This window comes from Bactrocera latifrons, unplaced genomic scaffold, assembly GCF_001853355.1.
Source record: "Bactrocera latifrons isolate USDA-ARS-PBARC rearing strain unplaced genomic scaffold, ASM185335v1 scaffold_386, whole genome shotgun sequence".
Lineage (NCBI taxonomy): Eukaryota > Metazoa > Arthropoda > Insecta > Diptera > Tephritidae > Bactrocera > Bactrocera latifrons.
The window spans coordinates 150,463-162,886 of record NW_017537030.1 but is presented as its reverse complement, the minus strand read 5'-3'; the positions used below and the strand labels follow the sequence as shown (position 1 = coordinate 162,886).

The 12,424-nt window shown below is 33.1% G+C and overlaps 2 protein-coding genes across 4 annotated transcripts in view; one reads left to right on the top strand and one right to left on the bottom strand.

Annotated features, from left to right (window-relative positions):
- Positions 1–11,227, bottom strand: part of LOC108972216 — a 15,288-nt gene extending 4,061 nt beyond the window's left edge. For 2 of the 3 annotated variants that reach the window (XM_018938737.1, XM_018938740.1), the window contains exon 1: positions 11,062–11,227. In XM_018938737.1, the coding sequence (XP_018794282.1) occupies positions 11,062–11,064 (3 nt within the window). In that variant the 5' untranslated portion in view covers positions 11,065–11,227. The other variant, XM_018938739.1, reaches the window with a different exon arrangement.
- The window catches only part of LOC108972215 (rabankyrin-5), a 163,555-nt gene that overhangs the window by 54,767 nt on the left and 96,364 nt on the right, over positions 1–12,424 (top strand). The window lies entirely within an intron of this gene.

Below are 12,424 nucleotides of genomic sequence, written 5' to 3'. Positions count from 1 at the left end.
AGAGGAAGAGGAAGGACCTGGCTTCACTTGGAATATCTAATTGGCGCCACGTAGCGAAAAGAAGAAACGACTGGCGCGCTGCTGTTAACTCGGCTATAATCGCGTAAGCGGTGTCTACGCCAATCAAGAAGAAGAAGATTGTCCGCTGTTACAAGGTTTATACTTCTATCCATTGCCAATTATTTCTAAAATTTTTTTCTGAAATTTAGTACTGGAAGTCCTACTTCCTGTGGAATTTTTTTTATTCCTTTCTAATTAAAATCTGGCTTTTTGGATAGCAAATAATTTGCCATCCCGGTTGGGCTCCTTGTTAATTTTTAGATGAAGTAAAAAATTAGTCAAAATAAAATTTGTTTGAGCTGCATCGTAATGTGTACTCTTTATTAATACTCTTAAGAGTAACTTATTACACGTTTCTTATTTCTATTTATACTAACTAGTATGTTTACTGATTACTATTTGATATTTTGTTTAGATACAGATGTGTGGGTTTGTTTACATATGTATATATTGTTTGCTTGGATACATTCGCTTTGTTGTAAGGAAAGGTTGTTGTGGTATTCGAACTCAAGGTTGTTTTGATACATTCTGTTTATATCATAATTAATACGTTCCTTAACTAGCGCATTATCTCGTATTGTGGACTTGTTGGGTGACATCCAATTGAATTTAAGATTGAAGTATTTTTTTGTGCGGCGATATGAAGTCTCTTGTATATGCAGATAAGCTCGAAATGATGGACGACTTGAAAAATACCCGCGCGATTTTATTTCTGCTTCAAATACAAATGTCTAAAAAACACCCTTATTATAAAGTATCATAGTGTAATTGACAAATATGTGGTAGTGTTGAGAGATCATAGAAAATGAAACATTAAAAAAAAACACAGTACAAAAAAACTTTACTATTTATATTTTATAATACAATATGAGGAATTTAATTGTCCGCTACTTTTTTAACATATTGTGCAATTAAAAATTTCAAATAAAAAACTTGTATCTTAGTATCTTTGAAAAAAATGCCAGAAAATATTGTGCGTCCGTTAGAGTCAAAAACAAATTATTAACCCTAAAACCATTTATCGCGTTATTTAATGCTTTAAGGAAGATGTGCATATTGACAGGAAGAAAGATTTTGATAAAAAGAAAAAGTGAGAAGGCCGAGAACGTTGTGACCGTTCTCAAGAAAGACACAAGAGTTCGGGCTGGAAACTGGGTTGAAGACGTACAAGGTACAGAATGTTTCGGATAAAAACGCCATCAGGAACAATACCGCAAAAAAACGAGCTAAGAAGCTGGCGAAAGATTTACGTCTTAGCGGACTTTTCTCAGCTACCTGGACAGCCTATTCTCGAGGAATTGTTGCTGAAAAATTCAAAACCAAAAAGGTTATCAAATTTCCACAGAAATTGGCAATTGTTGCAAAAGGAGCAGCTCATTCGTTACATCGGGTGCAATCAACAGCGAAATATATGTTACGGGATGTTTCTTCTCCCGTTTTTTAGGTTTTAAAGTTTTTTCATTATTGTACAGTCTGATCCTTTTTTGCTATAATTAATCAAGTTTTCAAATATTACTAGTAATTAGAGTTTTTAAACTCCATTTTAAAATATGTGCCTTGTTTTTATTAACAATTTTTTTTTAGTAATAAAAATCGTGTAAAAAAATACACGATTCATATATAAATTTGGGAACAGAAAAATAAATGACTATACTATTTAAATTCAATCCATAAGTACAAAAAAAAAATCAAAAAAATTAGTTATTTGAAAACAATCGTATTGGACTGGCTTAAAAAAAAGCACTGCTGTCAGAATATATGTCCAACAAACTGTTAAGTTTTGTTCTAATGCAGAATTATCTGCATTATTAATCGGTCTCTATCGGTTTTTTATTACAAAGTCTGTTAAAACACTTTTGTTTTAGTTTCTTCTGTTGTTCAGACAATTCTTGATACCCAGCAACACAAGATTTAAGTTTACTCTGGAATTGTAGTACAAGCCCCATGTCAGGTTCATGAGCAAGAAAATGTTCCAAACTTGTAGCGAATTTCAAGTCCCCACGAATTAAATTAGCCGACCTTCACCTTACGTTGGCTTGTCATATCATAGCTTGTATATTGAACTAGAGGCATTGCCAGTTAATCGCTTTTTTCATTCAAGGTTTTTCCCCCCCAAAAAAAAAAGTAGTTGGCAAAGCGAGAAACCTCATTTTGAAAGATCAAAATGTAAACAAACCAAAATTTTTGGGATGCGTATTAACTAAAAACTAAGACAAATATGAACACTTCTTTTCTGTATTTTATATTCTAGACCTCAAATAACTAAAATAAATATATTTGTATAGAATATTAATATTCCGTTTACAAATATGAAATTTGAAACTAAATTGTATATTAGCTGCTTTTGATGGTCAAATAAAACACGGGTAATAGCAGCCATTTGGATATTGTCAAATCCATCGCCACCTATATTATTTGAAAGACTTACAATCTCTGGACAAATTTCTTATCCGCTAAAGTTTCGCCTTGAACGGAAGCTTGTAAAATGTTTTTCCAACTCGCATTTAAGGTTGATTGCCACAACTGTTGTATGGCTAAGGAAACATGTGTAATGCAAACCAAAATATTAAACTTTTTCCATGCTTCCATAACCAACAAATTGTTTTCTTCCACTGAATCTAAAATGTATCTTAACGTTTGCTTGATGTAGTACATTTTAAATGCTGCTATAATACCCTGATCGAGTGCCTGAATCAGAGAAGTGGTATTAGGCGGCAAAAACAGTAACTGAATATTCTATTGTACCAGCACTGAGTGACTAGGTGCCTTATCAACAAACAAAAGTGTTCTGAATTCTAAACCTTTTTATATCAAATATTTCTGGATTTCAGGAACAAATTCAGTTATTAAACTAATCTTTAAACAGATTAGCCGTAATCTATGTCTTTTTTATTCGCCATAATATGAAATGGAAATTGATTAACATCCTTACCTTTTAAAACTCTTGGCTTAAGGGATTTGTTGATTAAGAGTGGCTTCAACGTGTGTTACTGCCAAACAATAGGCTCATCCGATCTTTGGCTGATTTAAAGCGAAAGGCTGTGTGATTTTTGCAATGAATGTTTTTTTGGCATTTGCTTACATAGCCCTCTTGAATTATTTCTACCAGTTCGTCTGGATAGGTTTTTGCAATGGGGTCTTTTCAGAAAACCTGTCAGGCATTCATGACTTGCATTGAAAATAATTTTATTAATTCCCTGATAGGATACTGCATTTTTCTAAGATAACAATCTAATACAATGTTACCTTTTGAAAAGTTATAATATTAACAATTCAGATTATGTATTTTGAAGATTTCGCCAATTTATAAAAACAAACTAACTTAAATTTCAGAACTTTATTCCCATTGGGTCATCAGTAAACTGATAAGTTAAATAAAAAGAGTATTTCCTTTAAAGTAAACAAGCCGTGAAGTAGAATTGAATCCAACAAAGCAGAAAATCATGTAAAAAGTTTAAAAAAATTTAGAAATTCGTGTTAAATCGAAAATAAAGTGTAAAAAATTAAAATTTCTTATAAAAAAATTAACATGACCGGCATAGTAGCAGCCGTAGAATCGGTCCAGAGCTGGCCATGAGTCATAAAAAACAATTTTATAAACAATTGAAAATTCAATAAAAAAAATACCGCAAGACTTTTTTGACAACCTATAATTAAAAAACGTTGTGAAAGAATTCAACAGTTATTAATGTAGAAATCGTAAATGGAATATAATCAAATTTGGTATTTTGTTAAACTAAATAAATGGACTTATTTAATTTTATTATTACATTAATATATCCCCTTATATTAACCAAAATATGAGGTGTAATGTCAACCGAATGTTTGAAAATTCTGATATTGATATTTATTCATTTTGTGCACAAAGTTACCGTCCTTAGAAAAATACATATTTTATTTAAAATACTTGGATCCATACCTTCGGTATCTGGGGGTTTTAACAGTTATGATCCAATTTTGACAGCATTTAGACTTTTGATGGCATACATTGTTAGATATTATTTGTAAAAAGTTTTATCCCGATATTATCATTGATATTTGTATACTGGAAAAGAAAGATTTAGATGAAATTTTGCCGATTGGGCACTGTGGCTTTTATAAAGTTCTCATGTACCATTCCGGACGTAAAATTTAATGCGTCTTGCGGATTTAGTTTAATTAATCGCACTTTTAGTAGTTTTTAACAAAACCGTTATGGAGTATTTCCCTATACTTTTTTTTACACAAATCTCTTTTTGTCCAAATCTGGGGATTGACTGGTTTGGAAGATATATAGTATACATACATTACACCTATTAGCGTCGCGGTCACTCCTACTTTTTAAAGATTTTCAAAAGCAAGATGGTGCTAAAATCTTTTATTTCGAATGTTACAACTGATTTTTTTTTAACAAGAAATAGCATTCTTCAAAAGAATAGGAGTATAGAGATTTCTCACTAACCCGAGTATCTCTCTAATACAAGTATATGGCATTTCTSTCTTATGGAGGTACGCAGCAATAACAAGTCACAACAAGTACCAATGTAGTAAATATGTAATAGATAAAATTTTGTGCATTTTTAATAGTGTGTATATGCATGCATTTTTATTGTAGCTGTAGTTCCTCTTAAATAATTTGCATATATAAATAAAACTCGACTGTTGCTTATAGAGCTATAGATAACTAACAGTCTCACTTACGGAGGTCCATGAAGGAAAAACGACTCTCTCTTACAGAGATTTCTGTTTCTCGCTAATATAGGTTTTGGGTGCTCAAAATGACGAGTCCTGGCTATTACTCTCAGTTATATAGTTTTCTCACTTATCCATGTTTCACTGTATTTCGCCACTGTTTTTCTCCGATTGGACCGCAATAATTTTTATATTCAGCGGCAAAAGCTTTTCCCTTCTGTAGTGAATGTATTTCGTAGAAGACGAATTTTTCTGACTCTACTTACCGTTCTCTAATTGACGCCGAATTGTTCGCGAGCTATCATTTTGATGAGAGAAGTATACGGCGATCATCAATCAGACCAGTTTTTTTTTTATTTTGGATGACCACGGCTTTCCTTTTAATTACTATTTTTTGCTTTAGAGCATTAGTGAAAAAGTTGTCCGAACAATTAATTTGTACGTTATTCCTTCGTCACTCAATTTTTTGAATCGACACTCTACATAAGGCAATAAACAAAGTAACAGTTACAATTACCATTTAACGACAAAACAGAACTATCGAAACGCACACATATTATTTGGTCCAAAAGAGTACGAGTTGCATAGAGCCTATAGCGGACTTTTTACTGAAAATAGCCGATCTGCGAGATATATTATTGAAATTCTGGAATATTTTCCAGATAATAATGTGCGTTTATGTTAAAAATTGCTGATCCTCATATATCTATTGCACAACTTAATACAAAAAATCGAAAGTTGACTTTAAACCGTTTATATCAGACAATGTGCGAGTTATCTTTTAGTTTAGATAGTCATGACTCCAAAATGGTTAAAATTTAGACAATACTACCCTTAATTTAAGGACTTTCATTAGTCTACGATAATAATGCAAACAAACAAATTCCCGAATATACCTGAGGAATGCCAAAAGTTAATGCAGTCAGTCCAGACCTTCTTCTAACCACAGTATATGAGTCAAAGTGAAACTCATACAAAACAAATCAAAAACAATTTTGTTTGAGAAGTTATATTTAATTCACTTGTTTCTTATATATACCAATTATTTTATCATTGTTGAAATATCTTCTTATTATTTGCTTACTTTTTTAATTTTTTTTTACAAAGTATTAAACCAAAATTGCATTCATAAAAAATAATTAAAATTAGACATCAAAATGAAACTCATATATTTGCAATATTAGACAAAGAAATAAAGAAAACATTAAAGTATATGTTACGTTAGTATTTTGTGGAGAATCCCTTAGAAATCTTAACTGCTTGTAATCGTTTTGGCATTGATTGAACTAACTTTGTACAGTATTCGCTCGATATATTGTCCCATTTCCTCTTGAAGTGCCTTTTTCAGAGTTTTCCGGTTAGTTATATGATAATTTCTGATTCCAGTTTCCAATTGACTCCTCAATCACGTTCAAATCTGGCGATTGAGGGGGCGTTTCTAGTACTTTTGGACAATTAAACAATAATCACATTCGTACTTTATGGGCTTTATGTTTAGGGTCATTGTCCTGGTAGTATATAAATTTATCCAGGATGCCCAATTTTTCTGCACTGCTTTTCAAATTTTGAGTGAGGATGTTAAGGTAAGTGTATTGGTTCATTATATCGTCGATAAAAAACAATTTACCAACACCGCTAGCAGACATACACCCCCAAACGGTTACACTTCCACCGCCATGTTTCACGATAGGACTTAAATTTGCTGGTTTCAACTCTTCGTTCGGTTTTCTCCACACGCAAACTTTACCTTCAGATGTGTATAGGATAAATTTACTTTCATCAGCGTAAATAACGTTTCTCCAATACTCGAAATCCTTTCCTAAATATTTAGCAAAGGTCAGTTTTTGTTGTTGTTGTTGTAGCGACAGAGTTCTGCCGAATTTACAGTCCTTGACCGAATAAATATTCGGGTCCGTTCCGGTTACGTAGACCCGACTGTCGTGGGAACGGAGCAAAGGCTAGTCGTTTCTTTCTATTACGTTCATTTATGTATGGTTTGTTTCTAGCCGTTCGCCCATTGTATTGGGATTAAGCGGACTTATGCAAATATTTTTGTGCTGCCAATGCAAGTTTAGGAGAACTTATTGTAGGATTTTTCTTCACTTCTCTTATAATCCAGCKTTCATCTTCAGCACTAAATATTTTTTTTGTACTACGTTTTTCTTTATTTTTCACTCCTTGACCTTTCTTGTATCTGTTAATTATACACTGCACTGTTGAAAAGCTTCTGTTCACAATTTCACCGATTTCGCGAAGAGTTTTCCCTTTTTTGTGATGATAAATGACTAGTTCACCCTCGGATACAGAAGTTTGTCCTCTTTGGCGACCCATTGCAACAAATACTTAACACAACTGATGGAATGCAGTAAATGAAACAGAAGAAACGAAAGAAAATAGCAAGCAATGCATACGGTACTTAACACCCAGTTGTCAAAAATGTCTTGTATGAGTTTCATTTTGATGTTGAATTTTGAGTGACTTTGAGAAAAATTGAATTTTATTTATTTTTGTGCATGATTAAAAAAATAATGATTTAGGTTGCATACAGACACCTAATCAGTGATTAAAAAATAAAGGAAAAATATTCATAGTTATCACATATATACTGTTTCATTATAAGTAAATGCCCATTCAATGCGTTCACTTTGACTCACTGTATATATGATTTGGCGATTTACGATTTTAATGGGGGGGATATTAAACTATTACCGATTTCGGGAAATAAAAATGGCTTAAAATTAATATTACACTTATATTTTTCACCCTTTCAAGAAAGTATCGGGAATTCTTCATCTTCCGCTTGTAAGACAAGTAAATTTTTTTTCTAGGTTGGTACAACTATCCTTAATTATGGTGCCAAAAATTAGCGTAAGTCAACCAGAGTGTTTATAGCAGCTGTTCATGTCAGTCGACCTAAGTATTATTTGTCGAATTCAAAAAAATTTCCTTTTTTTTTGCAAAATTTTGAAAAACCAAACAAATATCATTGAACAAGCACCGTATTCACCTGATTAAATTTCTGGCTATTCCTGTAACTCCTGTAACCGCTCCGTTGAAACCGTTTTGAGTCAATTGTAGATATCAAAACAACAGTGTTACCATACTAATATATTTTAACAAACTAACAAAAATATAAAAGAAAGGAAGATTAACAAAACGGAGTTTTACACGCCAACAAAACTTGAAACACCCCAGCGTTGGACCGACCAGGGTTATTTTTTTATTTAAAGATAAAACGATTTTTTGCGATAGACAGCTGCAAAAATCCTTTTTTTGGTAAATTTATTTCCTTTAGGTCATTCACAAAAGATATCGATAAAGTATCACTGATTATTTGACAGACTGCAACCCTTTAGTTGTAGTTAAATAAATAGAATTGAACAATAAGTCAAATCTTGAATAAAATCTATTTTCGCGCTATGTACTATAAAATAAATGTGTACCAAACGAATTAATGAAGTGTCAGTGGACATAAAAGTGCAAAATATAGGTGTAAAATTAGTTTTAAATCGACTTAGTGGGCCTTATGGACTTAGTGGGTCAAAATATCCGGAAATACTAGAAATCGAGCAAGGAGCATGCGCCAACATCCGGGGGAGATAATTGGAACAAACTGAAGGCCAAAAAAATAATAAATGCATCTAAAACTACTACACTTTTGAATTATATAAATAATCACAAGATTACGTAAACTTTTTTGATGTAAATTTGGCGCATTTTTAGCTTTAGTATCAAGTTTTTTTGTGTTACAAAAAAAATTGAGATATGCTATATTTAATGTTACATATACATCTTTTGAAATGGATAAAAAAGCACACAAAATGTATTCATTTTAAGACAAATAAACGTGTCGTTATTTAATAGGACTAGGTGTATGTAAACTTTATTGATTCACTGTATATATTTATCAGCAAAACACATAAGAAAAACTTTAGTATACTGTCCCAGGATTTCGGGAATAAAATGGGTATAGTCGGATAGAGGAGGTTCTCCAGATCAATAGGATCAGGAAACTGATAGTTTTCGAGATATTTGTATTTAAAGTTGAAAATTACCACTATTTACATTACATATGTTTTCGATTTAAAATTAATTTTACACGTATATTGTTCATTTTTGTGTCCACTAACACTTCATTAAATCGTTTGTACACATTTTTTTTACATTACATAGTGCAAAAACAATTTTATATCAATATTAAAATTATTGTCTATATCAATGTCTATGTCTGTCAAATAATCTTTTGTAAGTGCACTGAAAGAAAAGAAGAAAATAGATTATACTCAAAAACGAAGGATTTTTGCAGTTGTCTATCACAAAATTTCTTTTTATTACGAGCCGCGCTTCAAAAAAAACAACCATAGTCGGTCCAACACAGGGGTATTTTAGGTTTTTTTCGAGTAAAATTCCTTTTTTTTCGCTCTAACTTCGTTTTGGAGGATCGAGTCATGTGTAGAGGAGGATGGAGTCATGTGTAAAAGTTCACGCAAGGGATCAAAGTTCTCTGATCGCCATTTACTTGGGAGTGGCCAGAAACGATTTTTTTACATATGGCTCAAGCAGCTCACGACTTTCGGTCTTTGAATATCCGTTTGTAGGCGAGCTAAAGTGAGAATGCGAAATATACCCTGCATAGGGTTGTGCGCTGGGTTTGGGACCCGCCACGTAAAAAAACACCCCCAATGAAAAGGAACAACCAGCCTCGGATGAGAGACCCCCTTTTAATGAAGCAAATTCCTTTCTCGTCGAACAAAAACCAAACTCTATAAGTCGCTCATAATTCCGCTCCTGCTATATGGTGCAGAGGTTGGACGGTGACAACTACTATTAAAGTTGCAATCGCTGGAACGATGAGCAGTATGAGATATACGACGTCATYGACATAGTTCAGCGAACTAAAAGACGATGGCTACGCTGGCTAGGTATTGTTGTCCGGATGGATGAAAACACTCCAGCTCTGAAAGTATTCGACGCAGTACCCGCCGGGGGAAGCAGAGGAAGACCTCCACTCTGTTCGAAGGACCAGGTGGAGAAGGACCTGCGCTTGGAATATCCTATTGGCGCCACGTAGCGGAAAGAAGAAACTGGCTCACGGTTGTTAACTCGGCTATAATCACGTAAGCGGTGTCTGTGCCAATTAAGAAGAAATTCGTTTTATAAATCTATCTTTCTATAGTTTTTTGTTACTTTGTTCAAATGTATTAGTATGGTAACACTGATTATTTGACAGATCGTAACTCTGTCATTATTGTTAAATAAATAGATTTTAACTTTAAAATAGTGACCTATTTTTGCACTACATAATACGAAATATGTACAAGTGAATTAGTTAAGTGTCAGTGGATATAAAAGTGCAAAATATAAGTGTAATATTAATTTTAAATCGGGAAAAATACGTAATTCAAATAGTTTTTTAATTTTAAACGTAGATATCTCGAAAACTATTGGTATCCTTCCTATTTATATTATTTATCTGGAGAACATCCTCTATGCGACCATATTCATATTATTCCAGAAATCCTGGGATGGCCTTCGACGGCGTTCCAAAAAACATAGCCAAACCCTGGGCTGCCTCAGGTTGTTGTTGTTTTTGTAACAGCAGAATTCTACCGATTTGACAGTCCTTGGCCGGATGAAAATCCGGGTCCGTTCCGGTTTTCGTAGACCCGACTGCCTCAGGTCTTTGGCCGCGCTTCAATAAAAAAAAATAAATAAAATAAAAAAAAAAAATAACCTTGGCAGATTTAACACGGACATTATGAAAGTTGTGAAAGATTTTACATTACTCATCACACAACAATAGATTTTGATGCCATTGACGGCATAATTATTCGTTTTTCTTATTTTTATTCGATTAMAAATAATGGTTATACTAATTTTCCGTAGCGATGAAAGCAAAAAAAATTTCTACTAAAGCTTAATACGGAAGTAAACTTATTTTACAGTACTTAAAAAAAAATTTTAAATATGTCTCTAAAATTCATTATAAATCGGAGAAACACACATTTTAAATAGTTGAATTTTTGAAATTTTAATGCAAATATCTCCAAAACTATGACAGCCCCAACCATATATTTTCTGGATCTGGAGCATCTCTATCCGCACATACCCATTTTAACCAGAAACAAATGTTATGTATTATTTATGTGTATTAGTGATTATACAGATTAGTGATATACAGATATGTATTTCAATTGAAATAAAATAGATCTAAAATACTTTCCAAATCCAATCGGATATTGGTATGCTGACACAAAATCTAAATTTGACAATATCCATTTCACGTGTTAATACATATGTATATCTATGTTGATATTAAACATTTGATACCATTTTTAGTGCGCAGTAGTAATGTTTAATTTCCGTTCTGATGTTTATTATTTAAAAAAAAAAAGGTTAAACTGAATTGTAAACCAAATTATCGTCAATTCAATCTACAAACACACGTCGATATGTTCAACATTCCTCACTTTGGTGTGGATAGAAATGCGACAAGAACATCGATTAATGGCACCAATGTTGCCCAAAGAGTAATATTTGAATCGTAATTTAACGTGGCATTTCCACAAGCAATAACTGTTTTCTCGACATAGATTTGTTTGTTGCCTACTATATTGCCAGTGGAGACCGCATATAGGTTATTTGTGATATTTTAGGGATATTCGCTTGCTTTTSCAAAACCCTTGCACGGTGCAAGAATTGCATATATTTCCTCTTGGTGCACTGGCACAACAACAAACACTCGCAGAAAATTATTTTCAATGGCTGTAAAATATGGCAGACCAAAACCCATGTATATTTGCGTGTAATGTCACCCAAAAATATAATTGCAACACTGTTTTAGCTGTCATTTTACATAAAAACATATTACGTCGTTAAATTGTTGAGGAAGGTAAGTTTTAAATATATTTTATAATTTCTACTTAAATTATAAAGATTTATTACACTTTTTTTTTTTGGTAAAAATATATGCAGAAGGTGCGCCAATCCACAATASCCATGCGTAATAGTCATTCACAATAAATTGATCGAATCAGCTGTTCATATATCACTAGATTCTGCAATGGGTGCTCTCGTGCCCTTGTATATTTCGGCATAGTATTTTTACAATATGGTATCTTGCAAGAGCAAGCGAATACCACTATTGTATTTTGAAGACGACAGCGACATATCAAATAGTTGATGTATACCTCTTCGAAATTTTCATAGAAATGGAAACTAATGTGTCAAAYTGCTGAAGTGGCAGTTCATTGCTTCCAATTTATTACATATTATACATAGAAATTAGTATTCCAGATATTAGATAATCCATAAGCAATATGGAGTCTCTACTGGCAATACGTACAGCAATACAATTAGTATTGAGATATATTTTTGCCTGTCGAGATGCCTCGTAACGTTATCTGCTTTTGTCAACTGACATGCTGCACCCACTTCTTCTTCTTCTTGATTGGCGTAGACACCGCTTACGCGATTATAGCCGAGTTAACAACAGCGCGCCAGTCGTTTCTTCTTTTCGCTACGTGGCCCCAATTACATATTCCAAGTGAAGCCAGGTCCTTCTCCACTTGGTCCGTCCAACGGAGTGGAGGTCTTCATCTTCCTCTGCTTCCCCCGGCGGGTACTGCGTCGAATACTTTCAGAGCTGGAGCGTTTTCGTCCATCCGGACAACATGACCTAGCCAGCGTAGCC